The 25,276-nt window shown below is 57.3% G+C and overlaps 2 protein-coding genes across 3 annotated transcripts; one reads left to right on the plus strand and one right to left on the minus strand.

Moving 5' to 3' along the window:
* The first annotated feature begins 30 nt into the window (after nucleotides 1–30).
* Nucleotides 31–22,312, plus strand: ZNF48 (zinc finger protein 48). 2 transcript variants are annotated; one of them, XM_062180985.1, is made up of 3 exons: nucleotides 31–177; nucleotides 17,383–17,494; nucleotides 19,557–22,310. In XM_062180985.1, exons 2-3 carry the CDS (start codon nucleotides 17,398–17,400, stop codon nucleotides 21,347–21,349), a joined length of 1,890 nt encoding a protein of 629 aa, XP_062036969.1. In that variant the 5' UTR covers nucleotides 31–177; nucleotides 17,383–17,397; the 3' UTR covers nucleotides 21,350–22,310. The 2 variants fall into 2 exon arrangements, with proteins under 2 accessions (XP_062036969.1, XP_062036971.1); XM_062180987.1 differs by lacking the exon at nucleotides 31–177 and adding an exon at nucleotides 17,129–17,208 and having other exon boundaries at nucleotides 19,557–22,312.
* SEPTIN1 (septin 1) lies at nucleotides 160–5,604 on the minus strand. The gene is made up of 12 exons (XM_062180988.1): nucleotides 5,514–5,604; nucleotides 3,984–4,118; nucleotides 3,719–3,809; nucleotides 3,538–3,624; nucleotides 3,214–3,337; nucleotides 1,980–2,114; nucleotides 1,777–1,894; nucleotides 1,160–1,261; nucleotides 966–1,065; nucleotides 667–826; nucleotides 401–491; nucleotides 160–290 (listed from the first exon to the last, which is right to left on the minus strand). The coding sequence occupies exons 2-12, from the start codon at nucleotides 3,984–3,986 to the stop codon at nucleotides 204–206; spliced, it is 1,098 nt and encodes a 365-aa protein (XP_062036972.1). The 5' UTR covers nucleotides 3,987–4,118; nucleotides 5,514–5,604; the 3' UTR covers nucleotides 160–203.
* Nucleotides 22,313–25,276: the final 2,964 nt, after the last annotated feature.

Consider the following 25,276-nt stretch of genomic DNA (forward strand, 5'->3'; position numbering starts at 1 on the left):
GGGCGGGCCGGGGGCGGGGCCGCCGACTCCGGGCCGGGGGAGAGGCAGGCGTTCGGCCCGGGAGCCCGCAACAAAGCGGACGCCTGGGCGGGTCTGCCGGCGGGGGGCTCCGGGCTTAGGCGCTGGGCAGTGTAGGACCCGGGATTGGACGAGAGGCAGACCGAAGGCGGAGCCGAGGTAAGTCAGGGCCGGGGCGGGGGTCCTCAGAGAGCGTCCGACTGATCGCCCTGAGCCTGGCTCTGCTGCATCTGGGCCTGCATCTTCTCCAACATCTCCTGCATGCGGCGCAGCTGTGCGGGCGAGAGTGCGGGCGGTGGGGCCGCGCGAGGCCGGAGGCGCCCCTCCAGGAGGGGCCTCGGGTGCAGGGGGGGTGGGGGTGGGAGGCGAGGCGCCGGCTCACCTCCTCGTCCTTCTCGCGGATCAACTTCTCCGTCTCGGCCAGGGGCAGCATGGGCAGAGGGATTTCCGTGGCGCTCTGGCGGGAAAGCTTACTGGGGGGCAGCGGGAGAGGGGCATGGGAGTCAGGGGTGTGGAGGCCGAGAGGCGGGGATCTAGCCGCCTGAGCCGGACCGAGGCGCAGTGGGTGGAGACAGTCGAAGAGCAGGCCTGGGCGACACAGGCGGGGCGGGGCTTGGCCGAGGGCCGCTCGGGAGCTGCAGCGCTCACCTGCGGCTGGCTCGAGCCCCGGGCCGGGCCAGGCTCTGTAGACAGCGGGCCCGGTAGCCCTCGTAAAGCAGATCGTGCGTCACCTCCTTCAGGTCCTGCAGGTGCGTCTGCACCAGCATGCGTCTCAGGTTCAGGAAATCGCAGTGGTGTGGGTTCTCCACTGGGGGGCGGGCCATCGAGCGACAAGGGAACTCGGGGTCCGCCCGGCCTGCAGCCCTAGGACCTCCCGGGGAGCGCAGCCCACCCCGGAAGCCCGTGTTGGGCCCCGCGGATTCGCAAGTGGCTCAGGGGTCACTCACCTTCCACGGTACCCCAGGAGTAGCGGCGTCCCCTCACTGGTCGGGTCCCCCCATCCCTCACCACCTCGCAGGAACCCACGACCGCGAAAGGGATGCTGTTCTGGAGGGCGGGGGTCAAGGGGTCACGCTGGCCCCTGCGGGGTGGGGGGATGAACCCCTTTCCCGGCGGCCGCTGCCCCCCGGGCCCCCGGCACCTTCATTTCTGCATCCTGCCTCTTGAAGTCTTCGTCCTCATCGGAGTCGCACTCCGGGAACTGGTAGATGCTGATCTCCTCCTGCTTCAGCTGGTCCCGGATCTCCGGGGCAGAGACAGGGAGGAACACGGGGCGTGAGTGAAAGACGGTGCACGGCCGGAGACCCAGAGTTACACCCGGTGGTCGGAGACCAGAGAGGGGCACGCGAGACAGACATGGTGAAACCTGGCCGTAGGGAATGCCCAGCGCCAGAATCTCAGACGCATAGAGGTTTGAGAAACAAACAAAATCCTAAGATGAGGCGGTCACTTGTGTAAACAGCGGGGGAGGGCTCTGAAGACAGTGGGGAGTGGGGGGCAGAGCTCATGGGGCCGGGAGAGGTCAGAGGTCATCGTGGCTATGCCCCAGCCTCCAGACAGGCCTGCGTGTTCACCGGGTTCTCAACCTCCAGAGACGAGGCTTCCTCTGGCAGCTTCCTGCCACCCTCCTCAGTCACCCCCACAGCCCGCCTGGCCGGTCATGCTCCCAAACGGCCATCCAAGTTCAAAGCCAAGCCAAGGCTCAAGTTCAAGCTTGATCAGGCCTTTTGGCTTCGCGTGGGTCTCCAGCGGCCATACCTTCTGCTTGAGGGCCTGGGTCTCCTCAGGCATCAGGGCGTCCGCCTTGCCGATGACAGGGATGATGTTGACTTTCTCGTGCACCGCCCGCAGGAAGGCCACGTCCAGGGGCCGGAGCCTGCAGCCAGGCATCGGTCAGACACCCGCGCCCCGCCCCCAAAGCCCTCTCCAGACGCCCCAGCTCCCAGGGGGTTCCCCCAGACCCCCGGCCGAAGGGCGAGATGAAGTAGAGGCAGCAGTGGACCCGGGAATCCTGGATGTTCTTCCGGTTCAGGCCACTCTCGTCCCGGAGATACTGTTCAAACTGCTCCTCGATGTAGCGCACCACGGGCAGCCAGCTGCGGGCGTGGGAGATGGTCAGAGGTCAGAGGTCAGAGGCCGCAGGCAGGGAGGGGGCGGGGCTAGCGAGGGCTGTAGGAGGAAGAAGTGGTTTTAGCCTCCATTAAGAGGCATTGAGAAGGGGCTGGCACTGGGCGCGGCAGGGTGCCTGGGGCGAGCTGCAGGCAGCGGGTAAGGAATGGCTCAAGTACTGGGGTCTCTCCATCCCTCATCCTCTGGCCCACAACGCATGTCCAATTACTATGTGTCAATTAAAAATAAATACATTTTTAAGACTTCTGCTCATTTTATTTGAAAGACAGAGTCAGAGAGAGATCTCTCTTGCAGTGGTTCCCTCCTCAAATGCCTTCATTTGAGGACAGGGCCAGGCTGAAGCTCCATCTGGATCTTACAAGTGGGTGCCAGGGACCCAAGCACTTGAGCCCTCACCCGCTGCCTCCCCGGGTGCACATTAGCAAGACACAGTGAGAAGCAGATTCAGGACCCAAACCTAGGGGGATCCTGGGCATCCCAAGTGGCTTTTTTTTTTTTTTTTTTTTTGACAGGCAGAGTGGACAGTGAGAGAGAGAGGCAGAGAGAAAGGTCTTCCTTTTGCCGTTGGTTCACCCTCCAATGGCCGGCGGCGCGCTGCTGCGGGCGCACCGCATTGATCCAAAGGCAGGAGCCAGGTGCTTCTCCTGGTCTCCCATGCAGGTGCAAGGCCCAAGCACTTGGGCCATCCTCCACTGCCTTCCCGGGCCATAGCAGAGAGCTGGCCTGGAAGAGGGGCAACCAGGACAGAATCCGGTGCCCCGACTGGGACTAGAACCCGGTGTGCTGGCGCCGCAAGGTGGAGGATTAGCCTATTGAGCCACGGCGCTGGCCACCAAGTGGCATCTTTAATCACTGCACCAAATGATTGCATATATATATATATATATATTTTTTTTTTTTTTAAGCACAGGGCACTTTGGGCCAGATAGTCCCCAGAAACAGGTGTCACCTTTTGGGTCAGGGAGCCAGGACAGATCGGCTCTGTAACTGCTCCCTGGGTGTCCACAGTGGAGGCTTAGGCTGCCCACCCCACCCCCGGCCCCCCTCCCCTCCCCTCCCCCTCACCAGTCAGAGCAGTCCACTGCATCCCCAAAGCCAGGCGTGTCCACCAGGGTCAGTTTCACTTTAACACCACCCTCCTCGATCTCCACGCCCCGGCGCTCGATGGTCAGCGTTTGGGTCAAGCGAGCTGTGAGGACCAGGGTGGGGGGGTGGGGGGCGGAGGTCTGGGGGCTGCTTAGGGGTCTGAGCAGTGCTCATATCCTTTCCCAGCATCACCCCTGCCTCCACCCATTTTCCCAGAGAGGAGGAAGAAAAAAAAAAAAAAAGGGCAGGGGTTGCCCAAGTTCCTGGATGGAAAGGCAATGCTGGCCACGTGGGGCCTCTCACCGCTGACTTCTGGCACCTGCCGCTCCTCGTAGAGGTTGGTGAGGAACAGGCTGTTGATGAGGGTGGATTTCCCCAGGCCTGATTCCCCTGTGGACAGCACAGGCCCGCTTGGTTGTTGAAGGGACAGCCGGGAGGGTGTCTCTTAAGGGCAGCCCCCCTCCCCCACACTTCCTCTCCAAACCTGCCACCATGAGTGTGAAGTCAAACCCCTTCTTGACCGACTTGCGATGCAGCTGGTTGGGGAGGGCGGCGAAACCTACATACTCCTTGTCCTGTTGTGGGGGGGTACTGTTGAAGGCTCTGGGAGTGGCAGGCAACACCCCCAGCATCCCTTAAGCTCAGAGGCTGGGGAGAAACACCCCACTGTAGATCAACCTGGTGCTAGCAACCCTGGGGGTAGGGGCCCAGGGGCTGAGGCGCCTGGGTTCCTGGGCACAAGGACTCACCATGGCTCCCTGAGCTGTCGCTGCACCTGCTGTCGCACCCCACTTCCTCTGGTGGGACAGGAAGTTGAGTGCAGCCGGCGAGGGGGAGGGCAGGGTAGGCAGCTCAGATGCTCAGAACCCGCCCAGGTCAGAGAGCTGGGGGAAGCCAAGAGGAAGGGAAGCTGGGGTCCCCCCACCTGCATCCTGTTTCCCATCACCCCTCAGGCAGCTCGGCCCCTCCATTCTCCTCACAGCTTTAGTTCAAGCCCAGCAGTAGCCCCCCTACCGCGGTGAGAGGCCGGGTGCGGGCAGAGAGGAAGGAAGCCAGCCGCTGTCCGGAGCAGGTGAGAGGAAAGCTTTGACAGGATGGGTTAGAGACGTTCCAGGGTGGGCGTGGCGGACGTGCTGGCGCAGCTGGGTAAGCCGCACCTCGCCTATCAGAGTCCTTGGTCTTCTCTCAGTCCAGCTGCCCACCGACGTGTACCTGAGAGGCAGCAGTAATGGCTCAGACAGCTCCCTTCCACCACGTGTGAGATCTGGGTTGCGCTCTGGGCTGCTGGCTTTAGGCCGGCCTGGCTATAAATGTTGCAGGCATTTGGGGAGTAAACCAGAGGATGGATGAAAGATTCTCTCTCTCTTTATTTGAAAGGCAGACTTACAGAGAGAGAGGGGGAGGGAGAGAGATCTTCCATCTGTTGGTTCACTCCCCCAATGGCCGCAACAGCTGGGGTTGGCCCAGGCTGAAGCCAGGAGCCTAGAACTCCATCCAGGTCTCCCACGTGGGTGCAGGGGCCCAGGCACTTGGGCCATCTTCTGCTGCTTTCCCAGGTGCACTAGCAGGGAGCTGGATCAGAAGCGGGGCAGCCAGGACCCAAACCAGGATGCCAGCGTTGCAGCAGCGTTTTAATCCACTGTGCCACACCACCGGCCTCTCTCTGCGTCACTCTGCCCTTCCCAGTAATACTAATAATAAAGTCCCCGGGGCCTGAGTGGACCAGAAGCTACAAATGGGACCGAGGTGGGAGGGACCGGCAATTTTCTTGCTCGTGCGGTGGATTGAATGGATTCTTGAAAGGACTCCAAGTCTTGGGGTTCCGCAGCCGGAGACCTTGCTTCAGAACCACACCCTCCCCCCCCCCCCCCCGCCCAATCAGACTCCTTCAGGGGCTGCCCAGTGACCTCAAAGTCAAGGCCAAGCTCCAGGCCTATGGCAGTGGAAGCCTCTGGCCGCTGGCTTCATCACCCAAACGCGCTCAGCTGTCTGCTCGCAACCAGCTTTCCCTTTGCTCTCCCAGGTGCGCGCCTCTTAACGCATCAGGGGTTTGATCCAAAGGGGCTCTGCCTGCTCCCCTGAAGTGGTGCCCGGCTGCCCCCCGCAGAACCATTCTCCTTCCTGTAGCCTCCCCAGCACGGTCACAGGCCCCCGCCAGGCCCCTGCCATGCCCACCCAGGCTGAGCACTCAGCTTCTGCTCTCTGGATTCCCCAGTGTCTTGTACGCGGGTCTGGCACATAGAAAGACCAAGAAACAATATTTTAGATGCACAGGGTACCTGGAAGAACGGCTGTAGGGAGTTAGCTGGAGGCTGCAGAACATACAAAAAGAACCAGTGCTTGGTTCCGGTCCCAACTCCTCCATGCTGAATCCCAGCTCCTGCTAAGGCCCGGCAAGCCAGCAGATGATGGCCCAAGTACTTGGGTTACTGCCACTCACGTGGGAGACCCAGATGGAGCTCCTGGCTCTTGGCCCGGGACTGGCCCAGCCGCCCCCCTCCTCCACTGCTGTTGCAGGCATTTGGGGAATGAACCAGCAGATGGAAGATCTCTGTCTCTCCTTCCCTCTCTGTCACTTTGCCTTTCAAATAAACAAATATATCTTTAAAAAAAAAAACAACTACCACTTTATGAAGAACAGGAGATACATCTCTAAAAGGAGAGAGGGGGGAGAGGGAAAGAGAGAAAAAGGAAGAATTCCCTAGACCTCAGCTCTCCGCTTACTTGCTGTGTGACCTTGAGTAAGTAACGTGACCTCTCTGAACCAGTTTCCAGCTTGTAAAATGAAATGCATCTCAGCTCTGTTATCGGCACTCCATTTTCTAAGGAATGGCTTTGGTCTTGGAGGCCAGCAGTTATTTATCCAACCGTGAGTTTAGCATTGAGGAGCTGGGTTCCCTTTGGCGTGTGCGTTAACCTCAGAGCCCCTGATGCTGGTCTCCTTTACCGCGGCTCCATCTGGATCCCGCCTGCCTCACCAACCCCATTTTCTTTACTCCTCTCCTTGTGGTTCTATCTATCATTCCCCTTTTAGCTGTTATGTACTGAACTATGTCCCCCACCCCCACCATTGAAGCCCGGTCTCTTAGAGTAACTGGTAGGAAATCAGCCCGGAGCCAGGTGTGTGGCCCACGTCTCTGTGTCGACAGTGAAGAGCCTGGCTCCTGGTCCCGGCTCTGCCTCCGATGCCAGCTGCCCGTTAGCACACGCCCTTGGGGGCAGCAGGATTGTGGGAGCCCAGGGCAGGAAAGCAGGGACCGCAAACCTCATACAGTGCATGGGGGGAGGAGACAGACAAACAGCAAAGCCCAAGTTGGTCCTTGGAAAGAAAGTGCTCTCCTTAGGCAGTAACCTGAGCCCCATTGGTGGCTGAATCTTTTATAGGGGTGATCAGGGGTGGGGGGGCGGCTTAGCCTGCTTCTGGGAGCACCCAGACCATCTGGTCATTATCCTATCAACACCTACAGCTGCTAAGGGGAGGTTTTCCGGCTTTTTTTCTTTCTCAGCTTCCTCTGGTAGCCCTTCTCTGTCTCAAGGTCAAGAATAAGGACAGGGAGGCAGAGACCCAGGAAAAGAAACAGGCGAGGAGACTCCTAGGAGAGAGACTTCTGGAATGTGCTTCTCTCAGCTCCCCCAGTTAACCCTTGGCTGTCTCCTGCCCCAGCGCCGTGGTAGACAACTGGATTGGCTTAGGAGTGGACCAGCAGACGGGAGATTTCTCTTGCTCTCTCTTTCTCTCTGCAGCTCCAAGAGATTAAATCAATAAATTAAAAATATTTTTAAAAGAGAAAAGGCTTTTACAGAGATCAGTAAGGTTACGTGGAGTGTTAAGCATGTGGCTTAGTTCAATGGTAGAAGAGGGAGACACATCGTGTGTGTGTGTGTGTGTGTGTGTATGCACAGAGCCACGTGAGGACACAGCACAAGGGCAGCCATCTGCAGCCCAAGGAGACAGGCCCGGCTGGACACCAAGCCTGCTGGCCTTGACCTTGGACTTGAAGGCTCCAGAGCTGGGAGAAAACAAGCATCCGTTGTTCCGGCTCCCAGGCTGTGGTGTTTTGTGTGCAGCCTCAGCCAAGAGGGAGAAAGTCCCCCAGCTCGCTCCCCTCCCCTCCCCCCTCCTCTCCCCTCCCTAAGACAAGCTGTGGAAGGTACTAGAGTGCACTTTTCTGTTGCACTTTGAACAGCATTTCCTGTACAGAAGGGACATTTTAATGTCCATAAACAGTATATGCTTGCAACGCCGGCAGCCCGGATCAGAACCCCACTTCCATTCTCCGGCTGATCTAATTCCCATTCAGCTCCCTGCTAATGCACCCGGGAAGGCAGTGGAGAGTGGCCCAAGTGCTTAAGCCCTTGCCACCCACATAGGAGACCTGGAGGAAGCTCCTGGCTCCTGGCTTCAGTTTGCCCCAGCCACTGTGGGCATTTGGGGAGTGAACCAGCGGATGGAAGTTCCCTTTGTCTCCCCTGCCACCCCCAACCCATGCTAACTCCTCCTTCTAGTACTCTGGCTTTCAATGAAATAAATAAGTGAACATTGTTTTAAAGTGTATGCCTATTATGTTTGTTCAGCATTATTAAATACATACATACATATATATATTTGAAAGTAAGAGTGACCAAGAAGAGAGAGACAGAGCCTCCACCTGCTGGTTCACTCCCCAAATGGCCACCACAGCCAGCCCTGGACCCGCTTGAAACCAGGAGCCAGGAACTCTATCCCAGTCTCCCACGCGGGTGCAGGGACCCAAGCGCTTGGACCATCTTCCCGTTGCTTTCCCAGACACATTAGTAGGGGCCTGGCTCGGAAGTGGAGCAGCCGGGACTCAAACCGGCGCCCATATGGAACCAGTGTCACAAGCAGCAGTTTAGCCTGCTGCGCCACAGAGCCGGTCCCACACCCTTCTTCTATATATATTTTTAATTTTAGCAAAAACAAAACTATTTATTTGAAAGTTAGAGAGACAGAGACAGATAAACAGATCTTCCACCCACTGGTTCACTCCCCAAATGCCCACAACAGTGGAGGCTGAAGCCAACAGGCCAGAACTCAGGAAGGTGGAATCGGAAGTGGAGGCAAACCTTGAACCCAAACACACCAACATAGGATGCAGACATTCCAATGGCATCTTTCTTTCTTTCTTTTTTAATGTATTGATTGATTTGAAAAGCACAGTGAGAGAGAGAGAGAGAGAGAAAGCTTCCATTCGTTCACTCTAGGCCAGACTGAAGCCAGGACCCTGGAACTCCATCCTGGTCTCCCACGTGGGGATCAGCAGCTGGACTGGAAGCTTGGAGTAGCTGGGACTTGAATTAGGTACTCTGATATGAGATACAGGTTTCCTAGGCAGCAGCATAACCCACTGGCCACAGCCTGCCCCCTTACCTACCTCTATGACAATAAATCAGTCAGATGTGGTATCCTTTTGTATTTCAGAGGTAGAGTTACAGACACAGAGAGAGGTCTTCCATCTGCTAGTTCACTCCCCAGAAGGTTGCAATGGCTCAAGCTGTGCCGATCCAAAGAAGGAGCCAGGAGCTTCTTCTGGGTCTCCCATGCCGGTGCAGGTGCCCAAGCACTTGGACCATCTTCTACTGCTTTCCCAGGCCATAGCAGAGAGCTGGATCAGAAGTGGAGCAGCCGGGACTCAAACTGGTGCTCATACAGGATGCCTGTACTGCAGGCGGTGGCTTTGCCTGCTGCGCCACAGTGCTGGCCCGATACTTTCTTTTGTTGTTGTTGTTGTTTTTTAAAATTATTTCTTTAAAAGGCACAGTAACAAGATGGAGAAGTCTTCCATCAACTTCCATCTGCAGGCCGTCACAGGAATCCATCAATAGGATTGCAAGTGGAGCAGCCAGGACTTGAACCGGTCCCCATGTGGGATGCTGGTGCTGCAGGCAGAGGCTTAAACCACCACACCATGCCGCCCACCCCTCACTGAGGATAATTCTGGATTGTCTTTGGAACTCCAATTTCCAGCACATAGAGGGTTTTCAGTTAGTGTCTGGGCCACGGTTCATGGCACCCCATCTGCCTGGAGTTCTTTTCTTTTTAAAGACTCATTTATTTATTATTTGAAAGGCAGAGTTATAGAGAAGCAGAGAGAAAGAGAGAGCGAGAATGAGCAAGCGAGAAAGAGGAGGCTTCCGTCTGATGGTTCACTCCCCAAAATGACTGCAACAGCCAGAGCTGGGCCCATCCGAAGCCAGGAGCCAGGAGCCTCTTCCAGGTCTCCCAGGCAGGTGCAGGGGCTCAAACGCTTGGGCCATCTTCTACTGCTTTCCGAGGCCACAGCAGAGAGCTGGATCAGAAATGGGGCAGTCGGGACTCGAAGGGTGCCCATATGGGAAGCTGACACTGCAGTCTGTGGCTTTACCTGCTACCCCACAGCACTGGCCTCCTACCTACCTGGAGGTCTTCATTCAGCCAGGCTCAGGACCTTGGTGAGAACTTTGTCATCCTGCGAAGGCCAGCACGAAAGCCACCTTGTCCTTCGGTGGTCCCTCCGGCCAGGAGTCCCTGCTGAGTGCTGTCCACGCCTTCATCCCCAGCCCTCCCGGTCGGGTTTGATCACTCCGATTCTATAATTCAGGAAAGAGAACTTTAAGTAACTTCCCAAAGCCCAGGCAGCAGTTACGTGACATGGCTGGGAACCAAACCGCGGGAGTGACCTGAACACAGCACCCATGCCACTGAGCTCTGCGCAGCTCTCCATGAAAGTCCGAGTTACACAGAGGAGAGGCAGAGAGAGAGAGAGGTCTTCCATCCTCTGGTTCACTTCCCAGCTGACTGCAACGGCTGGAGCTGCGCCTATCTGGAGCCAGGAGCCAGGAGCTTCTTCCGGGTCTCCCACATGGGTGCAGGGGCCCAAGGACCTGGGCCATCTTCCACTGCTTTCCCAGGCCATAGCAGAGAGCTGGATCAGAAATAGAGAAGCCGGGGCTTGAACCGGCACCCATATGGGATGCCTGCCCTGCAGGTGGAGGCTTTATGTGACACGGCTGGGAACCAAACCGTGGGAGTGACCTAACACAGCACCCACGCCGCTGAGCTCTGCGCAGCTCTCCACACACGGCGCTTCTGCAACGACCCGCTCCTGCAGCCAGTGTAGACAGGGTAGACCTTGTCACGGCATCTACACTGCTCCACACCCCACTGGGCCAAGCGCTCTTGGGGAGTTTTCTGTATTTCCTGGAACAGCCCTCTTTGGTTGGTGATCAGTAAGTGTGTGTGATGGTTGATGTGCGACCCCTGTCTGTCTGTTTCTAACATTCCCTGGGTTTGAGCTATAATCTGGCAGGATGGGAACCCGGATGCCACGATCCCGAATGGTGAAATCCCCAGAAGTTAAATCCTGAAAATAATTCTGAAAAAAAAAAAAATTCCTTTAAAAAAAAAATTATCAGAGTTGTGGAGAAAGAGGAAGAGGCAGAGAGAGAGAGAGAGAGAGAGAGTGAGCGAGAGCAAGAGCGTGCTTCCATCCACTGGTTCATTCCCCAAATGGTAGCAGTGGTCAGAAGTGGGTTAGGCAGGAGCCAGGAGCTTCATCCAGGCCCCCATGTGGGTGCAGGGGCTCAAGCACTTGGGCCATCTTCCTCTGCTTCCCCAGGGGCACTAGCAGGGAGCTGGATTGGAAGTGGAGCAGCTGGGACTCGAACCATATGGATGCCAGCATCACAGGCAGTGGTTTTACCTGCTGTGCTGGCCCCTTGAAAAAAAATTTCAAAAGATTATTTCAAAGTCATGTCTTTTCATTTTTAAAGAGGGATTTTATTTAAGAAACGTTAAAAACGCAGCAATTCCCTAGGCCACTTTACAAAATAAAATATAGACATTAATAACATACATATTTTTGCAAACAGACACTCAGGTATACTAATGATAGCCACGTAACAGTTATGAGCAGATGAAATGTGTTCCTAAAAAAATAGTCCAGGGACCAGTGCTGTATGTAGCGCAGTAGGTTAATCCTCCGCCTACAGCGCCGGCATCCCATATGGGCGCCAGTTCTAGTCCCGGCTGCTCCTCTTCCAATCCAGCTCTCTGCTATGGCCTGGGAAAGCAGCGGAGAATGGCCCAAGTACTTGGGTTCTGACACCCACATGGGAGACCCTGGGTGGAGCTTGGGGCTCCTGGTCTCATCCTAGCTTAGCCCTGGCTGTTACAGGAATCTGGGAAGTGAACCAGCAGATGGGAGATTGTCTCTGTCTCTTCTCTGCCACTTTGCTTTTCAAATAAACAAACAAATATTAAAAAAAAAGAAATGATCGCATCACACATGGATGTAGCTGGGTTTGATTCCTGGCTCTGGTTTTCTGCTATTGCAGACCCTGGTAGGGAGTGGTGATAGCTCAAGTGATTGGGTTCTTGCCACTCGTATGGGAGACCTGCATTGAGTTCCTGGCTTCCAGCTTGGGCCCTAGCCCAGCCCCAGCCTATGTGGGCATTCAGGGGCAGTGAATCAGTGGATAGGATCTCCCCCCTTCCTCTCCCCCTTCCCCTCCAGTGGAGCAGGAAGCCCCCACCCCATATCAGAGTGCCTGATCCCAGTCCAGGCTACTCCACTGCTAATTCAGCTTCCTGCTAATGTGATCCTGGGAGGCAGCAGGTGATGGCTCATGTGTGAGTCCCTGCCACCCATGTGGGAGACCCGGATGGAATTCTGGGCTCCTGGCTTTGGCCTGGCCCAGCCCTGGCTGCTCTTGTGGTCTTTGTGGGGAGTGAAGCAGCAAATGGAAGACTGATTCTCACTCTTGCTTCTGCCCTCTCTGGTTCTGTCTGAATAATGCTGACCATTTAAAATAGTAGGGGAAAAGCTGAACACATAAAAACCACTAAAAGCCAGGAAAAGCTAAAAAGGAAAAAACAGAGTATTACAGGGGCTGGCCCTGTGGCTTAGCAGGTAAAGCCACCGACTGCAGTGCTGGCATCCCATAAGGGCACCAGTTTGAGTCCCGGCTGCTCCACTTCCAATCCAGCTCTCTGCCGTGGCCTGGGAAAGCAGTAGAAGATGGCCCAAGTCCCTGGGCCCCTGCACCCATGTGGGAGACCCGGAAGAAGCGCCTGGCTTTGGATCAGTGCAGCTCCGGCCGTTGGGGCAATTGGGAAGGGAACCAGCGGATGGAAGACCTTCTGTCTGCCTCTGCCTCTCTGTAACTCTGACTTTAAAATAAATAAGTAAATCTTGAAAAAAAAAAAATTTTTTTGACAGGCAGAGTGGATAGTGAGAGAGAGAGAGAAAGGTCTTCCTTTGTCCGTTGGTTCGCCCCCTAAATGGCCGCTACGGCTGGCGCACTGTGCCGATCTGAAGCCAGGAGCCAGGTGCTTCTCCTGGTCTCCCATGGGGTGCAGGGCCCAAGCACTTGGGCCATCCTCCACTGCCTTTCCGGGCCACAGCAGAGAGCTGGCCTGGAAGAGGGGCAACCGGGACAGAATCCGGTGCCCCAACCAGGACTAGAACCTGGGGTGCCGGCGCCACAGGCGGAGGATTAGCCAAGTGAGCTGCAGCACTGGCCAAAACCAATTATTTTTTTAAAAGAAAAAGAGAAAAGTGTATTATAGGGAGAGGTTATGAGCAACAGCACTGAGGTCACCCACACAGGCTGGCCAGCGGTCAGGGTCATTAACTTCTTGCTTTCAAGGTGAATAGTTGCTATTTTCCCCCTTTGAGGGCCTAGCTCCCCTTAGAGAATATGCTCACATTCATTCGCTGCGTGGCTGTGCACTCTGAAATGCTCCTGGTCTTCACTCTGTGCCAACATAAGCGTTGCTGACTCCGTTTTCCCATCCCTGCACCATGTTGTTAACGTTGCTTCGGGTGCCGGAGATCCATTCAACACGCACTCTTGTAATGAGAGCACAGAGCACAGATTTGGCAACAGTCCTATGGGTGACCAGACAGCAGCACAGTTGCCTGCCATCCCCGCACACCATGACCTTCCAGCCCATCCGGAACTTTGCTGGCTTCTTGAGACACACACAGCTTTAACTCCTTAAGGCCTCCTGGGACTGTACAGCCAAAGGCTGAATGGAAAAGAAACAAACGGTTGCTGACATCTTAAAACGTATATATTAAGCCAGTGGCCAAGTTCTAGAATTTTCAGGTCCAAAAGGGGCGTGAAGTATTTATTGAAAATTGAAAAAAACAAAAAACAAAAACACAGTGGGGACGGGATGGCAGCATTTGGTCGAGTAGTTGGAAGCCCCTGAGCTGTATCACAGTGCCTGGGTTCAGGTCCCCGCTCGCTCGCAGGTCCTCCTGCTCATGCGCACTCCCGGAGGTGGTGGTGATGGCTGCAGTGGCTGAGCCCCTGCCACTCAGGTGGGAAACCTGGGGTTGAGTCTCCTGGCCCAGCCCCAGCTGGCATTTGGGGAGTAGACGGGGATAGGAGAGCACAGTTGTTCTCTTTGTCTACACACACCATGTGTCTGCCTTTCAAATAAATAAATAAATACAAATGACAAAGACAGTGGGGACAGTTTTGAATATGCCATCCATTAGTAAAGTGTGTGCTCCTATTTCTAGGTTGGGTTTAGTGTATCACTGTTGACAAATTTTTCTTTTTCAGATTTATTTGCAATTCAGAGTTACAGAGAGAGAGAGAGAGAGAGAGAGGGATCTTCCATCCACCAGTTAACTCCCCATATGGCCACAATAGCCAGGGCTGGGCCAGGCCAGAGCCAGGAGCCAGAGTTTTGTCAGGGTCTCCCAAGTGGGTGCAGGGGCTCAAGCAGTTGGACCATCTTCTACTGCTTTCCCAGGCCATAGCAGAGAGCTGGATTGGAAGTGGAGCAGCCGGGATTTGAACCAGTGACCATATAGAATGTTGGCACTGCAAGCAGCGGCTTTACCTGCTACGGCCACAGCATCAGCCCCTAAATAAATCTTAAAAAAAAAAAAAAAAAAAGGATTGATAATTTATTTGAAAGGCAGTGTTACAGAGAGAGAAGGAGAGACCCTTCTGTCCGCTGGTTCACTCCCCAGATGGCCACAACAGCCAGGTCTGGGCCAGGCCAAAGCCTGGAGCTAGGAGCTTCTTCCAGGTCTCTCATGTGGGTGCAGGGCCCGAGCACTTGGGCCATCTTCTGCTGCTTTCCCAGGCACATTTGCAGGGAGCCGGATCAGAAGTGGAGCAGCTGGGACTCAAACCGGTGCCCACATGGGATGCAGGAGTCACAGGCAGCAGCTTAGCCCACTGTACCACAACGCCTGCCGCTTCTCTTGGTCTTTTAGCAAGGGAACAATCTCCTGCTCTTTTCTATTGTGTTGTAAGGACTGCAGAAAGAAGGAATGATACCCTGCTTTCCCCAATACCACATCTGTGTCAAGGTTCTCCAGAGACAGGCTAATGGGGTATGCATGTAGATGTAAGGGTGCTTCCAAAATGGAATTACAAGTTTTATTTTGGTGCAAAAAACTGTGAAATCTATATGACCAGAGAGTCTTCAAAAAGTTCACAGAAGGGGAGGTCATCATAGCAAGCAAGTTAAGTTGCCCTTTGGGGCCTACATCCTCTAACAGAGCGAGCGCTGGTTCAAGTCCCTGCTTGTCCACTTCTGATCCAGCTTCCTGCTTATACCAGGAATGCAGTGGACGATGGCTCAAATGCTTGGGCCCCTGCCTAACTCACGTGGGGCACCCTGATGCAGTTCTGGGCTCCTGGCTTTGCCCTGCTCCAGCCTGGCTTTAAGAGCATTTGCAAGGAACTGACCCAGCAGATGGAAGATCTCTCTCTGTCACTTTGCCTTTGAAGTAGCTGAAAATAAATATTTTTTCTTCCAAAGTTCATGTGAAAAAAAAAAATCTGTATGGATTTCAAAAAGTTTTTGCACAAAGTGAATGCATAAGTTTAGATTTTTTAAAAAAGATTTATTTATTTATTTATTTGAAAGGCAGAGGCAGAGAGAGGTCTTGCATCCAATGGTTCACTTCCCAAATGGCTGCAACAGCCGGAGCTGGGCTGATCCAAAGGAGCCAGGAGCTTCTTCTGGGTCTCCCATGCCGATGCAGGTGCCCAAGCACTTGGGCCATCTTCTACTGCTTTCCCAGGCCATAGCAGAGAGCTGGGTCAGAAGTGGAGCAGCCAGGACTTGAACTGGCATCCATATGGGCTGCCAGCACTGCAGATGGCGGCTTTACCCGCTACGCCACAGCGCTTGGCCCAAAAGTTTCGTTTTTCATGAACTTTTGGAAAGACCCTCGTGTATAAGGCAGGGTTTATTAGGGGAACTGGCTTAAGTGTTTCTGGAGGCTGAGACATCTGTGGCAGGCCATGTGCAACCTGGAGACCCCAGGCCCCGGTGGCGTCCCTCAGTCAAGTCCATCCAGGGGACTTAAGTGGGAAGCTGGGGTGGGGAACAGGGGCTCTGGTTGATGCCCTGGAGTCCAGAGGCCAGCGAACCTGGGGCCCTAATGTCCGGGGCAGTAAGAGGAAACGCGCCCCAGCTCTCAGGGAGGGGCAGCCTGCCTCCCACAGTTGTCTGCTCTGGCCCCCTCCCCTGACCTTCCCGCACACACTCATTTCCCCCAGGGACGCCCCCTGTAGTGCTTCTCCGGGTTTTCCAGGTGCGCATGGCGCCAGCCTCACCAGTCCCTGCCCTGGAATTCTGCTTTCTTCTCCGAGAATTGGCGTTTAGAACATTCCCGAGGCTCATCTTTGCAGGACTGTGATGGGGGGGTGTGTGTGTTATACTTCAGAGGTTTTGATCTTTCGGGGATTTCAGCATTCAAGTATCACAAGCATGTGAGGCTGTCTTCAGAATTAGGATCAGCAAGGGAACATCCGTGCCCCACCCCGCACACAAAAACCGTGCAGACTCCTTCCACAAATAGACCTCTCCCTGCTCCATCTCCAGGCGCTCCTGGTAACTCTTTCATGCCCGTGCAGTTCTCTATGTTTAATGATTTTTTTTTTTACGTTTGCCCCTTTAAACCGGTAGCATCCCGGACGGGGGAAGGGGGACAAACGTTGCCTGCGTTCCAAGTCTGGGTCCCAAACTCTGGGCTCAGCGCTAAGGTGCTAAGGCAAATTAACAAGCCGAGCCCCAGCCACCCCTCCCCGACGGCCAGGCCTGCCAAGGGTCCAGATGCTGCCCGTCACGCCGCCGGGGCCCCGGGAACGCAGCCCGAGCCAGAGCCACAGATGGGAAGCAGGGGTTGCTTCCTCCTCCCTGGCCCGGCGCTGGCGTCGCCGCCTCTTTGTCTCTGCCTCGCCGCGCGGACGGCTGCCTTTGTGCCGCCGGCCCCGCAGCCGCTCCGCCTCTCCGCGGACGCCCACCCGCGTCTCCTCTGCGCCCACATCTCTTTGTCCCCGCCGCCTCCCGGGCTCGGCCGCGCCCGTTAGACGACCCCGCGCGCCCCGGGGCCCCCGCGCCCCCCGGCCGCTGCGCCCCGGCCCCCCGCCCCCACCCGCCCCCGGCCCCCGCGCCCCAGCCCGGCTTTGTTTCCCGAGCCGCGGCGCCCCGCCCCGCCCCGCCTGGGGTCTCCGCCGCCCTTTGTCTGGCGCGGTCTCTTCCCCACCCCTTTTCCCCGGGTCCGGCTCGGGATCCCGCCTTCTTTGTCTCTCTCCGGCCGGGCCGGCTGGGCGCTCCCGGGCAGCCCCCGGGGCCGGCGCGGGTGGCCCGGGGCGCGTCTGAGGCCCTCGCCGGCCAGCTGCGGCCCAGGAGGCCCCCGGCCAGCACCACGGCGTGCGGCCCCCTCGGCGGGCAGCGGCGGCCCGCCGGCCAGCGAGCTCCGCGGGCGCGGGCGGCTCCTCCCGGGTCCTAGAGCGGCTCCGTGGGCCGGCGCTTCCGCTTCCCGTCCCGCCCCCCACCGCGGCGGCCACCCCCGGGGCGCCTGCGGCCGGGCCCGCTGCGCGGTGGGCGCGGAGCTCGCGTCCCGGGGCCGCCGGCGGCTCGGGCACCCGCACCCGCGCGGAGGCGCTGCGGACGGCGCCGGGGCGGCGGAGCCGGAGGCGGCTGCTGCCGAGGTGAGCGGGGGTGGCGGCGGCGGGGGGGCGGGCTGCGTGCCAGCGAGGGAGCGGCAGGTGCAGGGGCGGCGGGGGGGGGGGGTCTCCGGGAGCCGCGCCCGGTGCCCAGGACGCCCCGCGGGCCGCACATGGCCGTGTGGCCGCTGGATCTGCTGTCTGTCTCCTTGCCCCCAGGGCGGCGAGCGGGCGATGGAGCGCACCGAGGAGCCTTGGGACCCTGATCTCCGCGACCCGGAGGAGGAGGAGGAGGAGGAAGATGGGGAGCAGCTGAGGGGCGCCCGCACAGGTGAGGGCCGCGGCCGCTCGCCACCTGGATGGGTCGTGTCCGGGTGGGGCTCGAGTGCTGGGCCCTGCCTGGCAGGGACCCAGCGAAAGGGAACTTGAGCTGGGCCTCCAGGGAGAAGAGGGGGGAGGCGGGAGAGCGCCGAGGGCGCAGCCCCCCATTCCCGGGGCCGGGCCGCGAGGGGCACCTTCTCAAGGACTCGCTCCCCTCCCCCACCGCCGCCTCTGCCCGGCTGGAGGCCTCCTTCCCGTCCCTCAGCCCTTCTGTCTTCCCGGGGTGGACTCCGCAGGCAGACTGGTGTAAATGCAGACCCAAGCCTGGCTCTCCTCTAGAACCTTCCGCAGCTCTCCGCCGTCTACTAATTAAAAGCCTCAGCCTAGTAGTGTTCAGTCGCCAGCCTTGCAGGCTCAGGCGGGCCCAGCTCCCTCTCCCATATTCCAGTTCTCCAGAATTTTCTCTTTGCTGGGAACGCCTGTCCCGGCCTCCTTACCGCCTGTCGCTCTTGGGACGGTTCTGAACCCATGGTTACAAGTTGTGAGGCTCCTCTCTCTCCTGCTGCCCCCCACGCACCCTGGAGGGACTGCCAGTGTGAGCCCCAGTCCTCTCGAGTCTCCTCCATGATTGTATAAATTACCCGGTGGGCTGATGCCAGGGGGCATCAGGGAGAAACAAATGGAAATACAAGTTGATTTGGGTGAAAAAAAAAAAAAAACCTGAAAAAAAAGTTGAAATCCATGCATAGTGTTTTCTTTTTTTTAAAGATTTGTTTATTTATTTGAAAGAGTTGCATAGAGAGACAAAGAAGGAGAAGCAGGGGGCTAGGGAGAGAGGTCTTCCATCTGCTGGTTCACTCCCCAATTGGCCACAACGGCTGGAGCTGCACTGATCCGAAGCCAGGAGCCAGGAGCTTCTTCCCAGTCTCCCACACAGGTGCAGGGGTCCAAGGACTTGGGCCATCTTCTGCTGCTTTCCTAGGCCACAGCAGAGAGCTGGATCGGAAGTGGAGCAGCCAGGACTTGAACTGGCGCCCATATGGGCTGCCAGCACTGCAGATGGCGGCTTTACCCGCTACACCACAGTGCTGGCCTCATGCATAGTGTTTTCATAATGTGCATTTTCCATGAACTTAAACAAGGTCTCTTGTATAACAAGATAGAATGGACATAGCAGATACCAGGCTTTCCAGATGGAGACACCTTAGTGGTGTACACAGGCTCCAGTGTCAGCCAGACTTGAGTTAGAAACGTCACTTGGCTACTTTCTAACCTTTAAAAAGATTTATTTTTATTTGAAAGGCAGTCAGAGGTTTATCAGCTGGGGCTGGGCCAGGTTGAAGGTGGGGAGCCTGGAGATGCCATCCGGGTCTCCCGCATGGGTGGCAGACTCCAGTACTTGCACCATCATCTGCTGCCTCCCAGGTTGCTCATGAGCGGAAAACCGTGGGAAGCCGGGTAGCCAGGACTGGAACCACACCACACAGACTGACATAGGATGCAGGCCTGGTCGAGGGGCGCCAGTTTCACCCGCTGGGCCACAACGCCCACCCACCCCTTTCTAACCATTTATAACTGTGAGCAAGTAATGCCGGACGTGGAAGATGGGGCAGCGATGGTCTTGTAGGACTGGCTACGAGGATTCTCCAGGCTCAGTTGAGTCACTGACATATATTAGGTGTAGAGTAAGAGCGAATCCTGCCCACAGACGGTCCGGTGTTCCTGGGGAAGTTGGTATCAGAGGTAGTGGCCGGGCAGTCCCAGCCTCTCCATCCAAGTACCTGGGTTCAGTCTGGCTCCCGCCTCCCGCCCCCACAACGCACACTGTGGGAGGCAGTGGTGATGTCTCAGTAAGGGGGTTCCTGCCACCCACACAGGACCCCGGATTGCACTCCCTGTTCCCAGCTTCAGCCCAAGCACAGCCCTGACCCACGTGGGCATCTGGCGAATCAACCGACAGATGGGGCTCTATGTCTCAAGTTAATAATAAATTACCCCCCAAAAATTTTTGTCTTAAAAAGGGGGTGCTGAGCCCGAGGGCAGGGTCCACAGCTGCCTGTTCCTTTCCTTAGGTCTGGAGAGTGAGAACGTGGTGGTCTGTCAGCCGGATGAATTTGAACAGACTTCCCAGGATGAGGACTTGGAATTCAAGGAAGAGGAGGAGCTAGGCCCGGGCCACGAAGTGGGAAGTGCCGCTCTGAAACCCGAAGGCATCGAGAGCTGGGATGACTTGTGGGTCCAGAGAGAGGGGCTGGGAAAGCCTCAGGCTCGGGACCGAGGCCTCCGGATGCTGGGCGAACCCCGCTGGGGCCAGACCAGCGGGGATCGGGCTGCGGTGTGCGGCGAGTGTGGCAAGAGCTTCCGGCAGATGTCCGATCTGGTGAAGCACCAGCGGACGCACACCGGGGAGAAGCCCTACAAGTGCGGGGTGTGCGGCAAGGGCTTCGGAGACAGCTCGGCCCGCATCAAACACCAGCGAACTCACAGCGGTGAGAAGCCCTACAGAGCCCGGCCACAGGCCCAGGGTCCCCCAAAGATTGCTCGGCCCCGGATCCCCGCCGGCGAGCGCCCCACCATCTGCGGTGAGTGTGGCAAGAGCTTCCGGCAGAGTTCGGACCTGGTTAAGCACCAGAGGACACACACAGGCGAGAAGCCCTACAAGTGCGGCATCTGTGGCAAGGGCTTCGGCGACAGTTCCGCCCGCATAAAGCACCAGCGGACACACCGCGGGGAGCAGCCCCCCCGGCCTGTGGTCCCCCGCCGGCAGCCCTCGCGGGCGGCCCCGGCAGCCACCCCGGGATCGAAGGCCCAGGACAAACCATACATCTGCACCGATTGTGGCAAACGGTTCGTGCTCAGCTGTAGCCTCCTGAGCCACCAGCGCAGCCACCTGGGGCCCAAGCCCTTCGCCTGCGACGTGTGCGGGAAGGAGTTTGCCCGCGGCTCCGACCTGGTGAAGCACCTGCGGGTGCACACGGGCGAGAAGCCTTACCTGTGCCCCGAGTGCGGCAAGGGCTTCGCCGACAGCTCGGCTCGGGTCAAGCACCTGCGCACCCACAGCGGCGAGAGGCCGCACGCCTGCCCAGAGTGCGATCGCACCTTCAGCCTCAGCTCCACGCTGCTGCGTCACCGCCTCACGCACATGGAGCCTCAGGACTTCAGCTTCCAAGGCTACCCCTTGGCCGCCCTGATCCCCAGCCCGCCCCCACCTGCTCTTGCCACCAGCCCGCTGCTGACGCCCCGCAGCCCCTCGCACTCAGGGGAGGGGCCTTTTGGCCTGCCGGGCCTGGAGCCGGAGCCTGGGGACCCGCAGCCCGGGGAGCCGCCGCCGCCACTGGCGGGCGACAAGCCCCACAAGTGTCCCGAGTGTGGCAAGGGCTTTCGTCGGAGCTCCGACCTGGTGAAACACCACCGCGTGCACACGGGGGAGAAGCCTTACCTGTGTCCCGAATGCGGCAAGGGTTTTGCTGACAGCTCGGCTCGAGTCAAGCACCTGCGCACCCACCGCGGCGAACGCGCCCGGCCGCTACCGACGCCGCCCACTCTCCTGCGGCTGCATAACCCACCTGGCCTCCTGGCGCCGCCAGCCCCTCGTTCCCGGGTCCGGGCCCAGACCTCTGGACCCAGCCAGCCCCACGTGTGCAGCTTCTGTGGGAAGGAATTCCCGCGGAGCTCAGATCTGGTGAAACACAGGCGCACCCACACCGGGGAGAAGCCATACAAGTGCGCCGAGTGCGGCAAGGGCTTCGGAGACAGCTCGGCCCGCATCAAGCACCAGCGCGGGCACCTGGTCCTGAGGCCCTTCGGCATAGGGGACGTTCGGGCGAGGCCCCTCAAGGAGGAGCCGCCCACAGAACTGGAGTGACCGGGAAGACCAAAGGGAGCGCCGTCTGCTGCCTAGGCGCAGCAGAGGGCCTGGGAGGTGGTGGGAGGGAGGAGGAGGGGGAGGCATGGGAGACAGGAGCGACTAGGTAGAAATCGAGACTGGACAGCGTAACCTTGAAGCTCAGGAATCGGTCCTGGCTGGGCTCAGTCAGGACCTCGCCAGTGTGGGCTGTGCCGCAGCTTCTAGAGGGCCGCCTGGCTCAGTTGGCACTCAGTAAACACTCGCCTGGGGACGCCAGACCCTGAGTTCCTGCTGCCTCTTACCTGTCCAGAACTGACTTCTCTCCGGGAGACCAAAACCCTGAAGTAGGCTCTGTGCGACCTCAGGGCTGTAACGATGGGACTGGAGGAACCTGGGGAGCCGCAGTCGGGCAGGGACGCCTTGATCTTCCTGGTGGCGGGGGAAGCTGTGTGGCCCAGGCGGTACCCACCCCTGACCCAGGGGCCACGGGATCTGGTCTTGACCAGGAAGCGCACCCTTGGGACAGGGCTCAGGCCTGAGTGACCTGGAGGAGCCTCAGCCCACCCTGGCTTCTGGACCGTGACAGCAGGCACGGCGTTCCTGGCACCCGGTGCCGGGCCAAGCACAGATCTTTGTGGGCAACAGCAGGGATCAGCTGGCCGGAAGAGGGAGTGCGGAGCGGGGCAGCTCCAAGGTCCGCAGACATGTTTTCATTGTCTCCTTGCCAATAAACTGCTTCTTGTCTGAGGGCTGGATGTGTGTGTGTGCGTGTGTGCACAGGGGCACCTCAGTAAGTTCATGGACAATGGTGCAAAGTTTTGGAACCCATAGGTTTGTGTGTGTGGGAGGCGCATTTTCATGAATTTTTTGAAGACCCTCCTTTGCGCGGATCTCAAGAATTTTGCACACCAAAACGTCTTAATTGCAACTTCCCCACGAAGGTTTTGAAGCAACCCCGCACACATCCATGGCAAGAGTCGAGAGAGGGGTCGCCACAGGCAAAACACTCAAGCCTGCCTACCCTTGAGCGGGCCCCTTGCGCTCTCAAGCCCGTTAATGGGGCCTCTCGCACAGTCGGTGGCCTTTAGTTTTTGACACTTGGTTAACGGAAGGGGGTGGGGCAGCAGGTCCATCAACCGAAGCCCTCGGTCCCAGGCCTGGCTGCTCCAGGGACCCGGGGAGCCGGACCCTGAAAAGTAAGGCTGCGCCGGGGAGCGGGTGTTCCGTGAGGCCCGTCTCTGGAGAGTCCGGTCAGCCGGCTGCAGGCCCAGAGAGGCCGCGAGGGCGCCTCCATCTCGGAAAAGGCCGTTTCCCAGCGACCCGTGCGTGCTCAGGCGCCGGCTGCGGAGAGCGCCAATAGGGAGGAAGGGGAAAGAGCAAGTGGCCTGATTGGCCAAGGACAAAATAGATGGAGGCAGTGCCCCCATCCCTAAGCGAGCAAGTTCTCTCCTTGCTCTGCAAGTTCGCCTGGGCCAGCCTCTCGGCTCCTCAGGCCGCGAGACTGGTCCGCCCGCGGCCGGAAGTTCTCGCGAGATTTTAGCCATCTGATTGGCTTCGTTGGAAACCAATCAGAGTTCGCTGCGGCGCGGCGCGGCGCGGCGCGGCCCTCCTTCCCTGGCTCCTGGGGGCCGGGGGGCCGGGACTTCCGCCCGTACGTGCGCATCACCCGCGGGTCAGAATGGAGTTATCTTTGCCGCTTACCTTGTTTCCCTTCCCTACCAGTTCAGCCTTCAAATTGATCTCGGTGAACTTTGTAAAATTACATCGGGCCGTGTCACTCCCCCATTAAAAATCCTGCTGTAGAGAAAACAATACAGACGATAGCTGCAAAAAGATGACTTTGCCAATACAGTTTTGAAGTTTTTTAATATATATATTTATTTATTTGAAAGGTAGAGTGACGAGAGAAGCCTATTCCAAAATGCTGGCAACAGCAGGGGCTGCCGGGCCAGGCAGAAGCCAAGAGCATGGAACTGCGTCCGGGTCTCTTGTCTGAGTGGCAGGGACCCAGGTACCTTGGCCATCTCCCGCCGAGTTCCAGGGTAGATTAGTGGGCAGCTGGACCGGAAGCACAGGCCATCAGAGGCGCTCCCGCAGTGGGATGCTGGGTCCCGAGCAGCGGCTTAGCCCACAGTGCCACAGCGCCGCCTCGGTACATTTTTATTTATTTTACTTGAAAGGCAGAGTTACAGAGAGGGGGAGGCAGAGCAGAACAGAGAGAGCGGTCTTCCATCCTCAGGTTCACTCCCCAAATGGCTGCAATGATCAAGGCTGGGCCAGGCCAAAGCCAGGAGTTGGGTCCAGGTCTTCCACGTGGGCGCAGGGGCACAAGGATTTGGGTCATCTTTCACTGCTATCCCCAACGCATTAACAGGGAGCTGGATCAGAAGTGGAGCAGCTGGGACTCGAACCACCATCCACGTGGGATCCGGGCACTGCAGATGGTGGCTTTACCTGCAATGCCACAGCACCAGCTCCCCTAAGCAGTTTCTTAATCATAGCACCAAAGGCCTGCCCCAATATATTCGTATTTTTTAAAATCACATCTTTCTTTATTATGAACAGGAACTAGATCCGATTGCAAGTAGTTACCTGTGCACGTTTGTAGAATGAAGGGATGGAGCCCTTTCCTTCCCTTTGCAAGCACCTAGATTCCAGCCAGAGCTGACTCCTTCCAGGAGGGACTGTCACTGCCCCCAGCCGCAGGCCCTGGCTGAGTCTCCTTACTCCGGGCGCACCAGCCTGGCTTTGGTTAGGAGTGGGGTTCCAGCCATAACTGAGCCCCGGGCTCCCGCTGTTCCATTTCTCTACTACATTTTCCTTTCTGGCACACTCAGATCCAGCCAACAAGGTGCCAAGAGGCCAGGCTTGTGCCCCGAGGCCTCTGCAGCTGTCCCAAACACTCTGCTAGGCTTTCAAATAGCTAAGGTGGAGGGTGGCCCCAGGGTACTTGGTGAAGTCCCCTAAACTAGGGAGGATATCAGCTCCCCAGATCCACCCAGAGATGCAAATCACCTCCTGGGAGAAGCCTCCTGGACCACAGGAAAGTCGCGGTGGGGAAATATTACGGGGACAAGTACGCTTCTTGGATTGTAGTTCTTAGTGCGATGGACAGCCTGTCCCTGCCGTGGGTGGCACCTGCCCCCCTAGGAAGGGGCTGCCGCTACAGGAGCACCCCTCAGATCAAAGCCTGCAGTAGGACTCACCCTGTCCCCAGCTGTCTTGTCAGTTGCTCCCCTCAGTGAGCTTGACGACTAATTCTGCTCACTCTCTGCTGGTGAATTGTCACCACCCGTGACCTTTTCCTGTCATTCAAGTGTGAGTTCCCCAGGGATTCCTTCTCTCTCCGTGTTAAGCAAGACTTCCAACCACAGCCACTCCCTACTGGGTCATCTTTCCCCATTTCCTTCACTGCACCTGTCATTAGCTGAAATTACTTTTTTTTTTTTGTAAACTTTCACTCAGTGTAATGCCTAATTACAAGTATTTTAAGTTCAAACAGGTAACTAAAGGTGGCTCCTATGCAGAATAACTTGGTTACAAGGCGGGTTAAGCTGAAAGCAAAGAACATTCCATTAAAAAAGAAAAGAAAAGAAAAATCGCTTCTTGGCCTTTTGGCTAAGATCGAGTAAAAACAACAACAAAAACACATAATTTCAGTCTTTTTACCAAAAAAAAAAAAAAAGCATTAAGAGCATGATCCAAAGTTCTAAGTTTTTTTTTTTCTAAGATTTATTTTTATTTATTTGAAAGAGTTAGAGAGAGAGGTAGAGACAGAGAGAGAGGTCTTCCATCCACTGGTTCACTCCCCAGATGGCCGCAACGGCTGGAGCTGTGCCGATCCGAAGTCAGGAGCTTCTTCCGGGTCTCCCTCGTGGGTGTAGGGGCGCAAGCACTGGGGCCATCCTCCACTGCTTTCCCAGGCCACAGCAGAGAGCTGGATCG

The sequence above is a fragment of the Lepus europaeus genome, chromosome 21 (assembly GCF_033115175.1).
Source record: "Lepus europaeus isolate LE1 chromosome 21, mLepTim1.pri, whole genome shotgun sequence".
NCBI classification, from domain to species: domain Eukaryota; kingdom Metazoa; phylum Chordata; class Mammalia; order Lagomorpha; family Leporidae; genus Lepus; species Lepus europaeus.

Bases quoted from the DNA above. Each gene is read 5' to 3' on its own strand.
- SEPTIN1 (XM_062180988.1), bottom strand. The intron at 1,895-1,979 runs GTCTGGGGGAAC...GCCTGGCTGCAG, and splicing joins ATCTCGCCCTTCGGCCGGGG to GCTCCGGCCCCTGGACGTGG. The intron at 291-400 runs GTGAGCCGGCGC...TCGCCCGCACAG, and splicing joins TCCGCGAGAAGGACGAGGAG to CTGCGCCGCATGCAGGAGAT.
- ZNF48 (XM_062180985.1), top strand. From the start codon at position 17,398: ATGGAGCGCACCGAGGAGCCTTGGGACCCTGATCTCCGCGACCCGGAG. The intron at 17,495-19,556 runs GTGAGGGCCGCG...TCCTTTCCTTAG, and splicing joins GCTGAGGGGCGCCCGCACAG to GTCTGGAGAGTGAGAACGTG.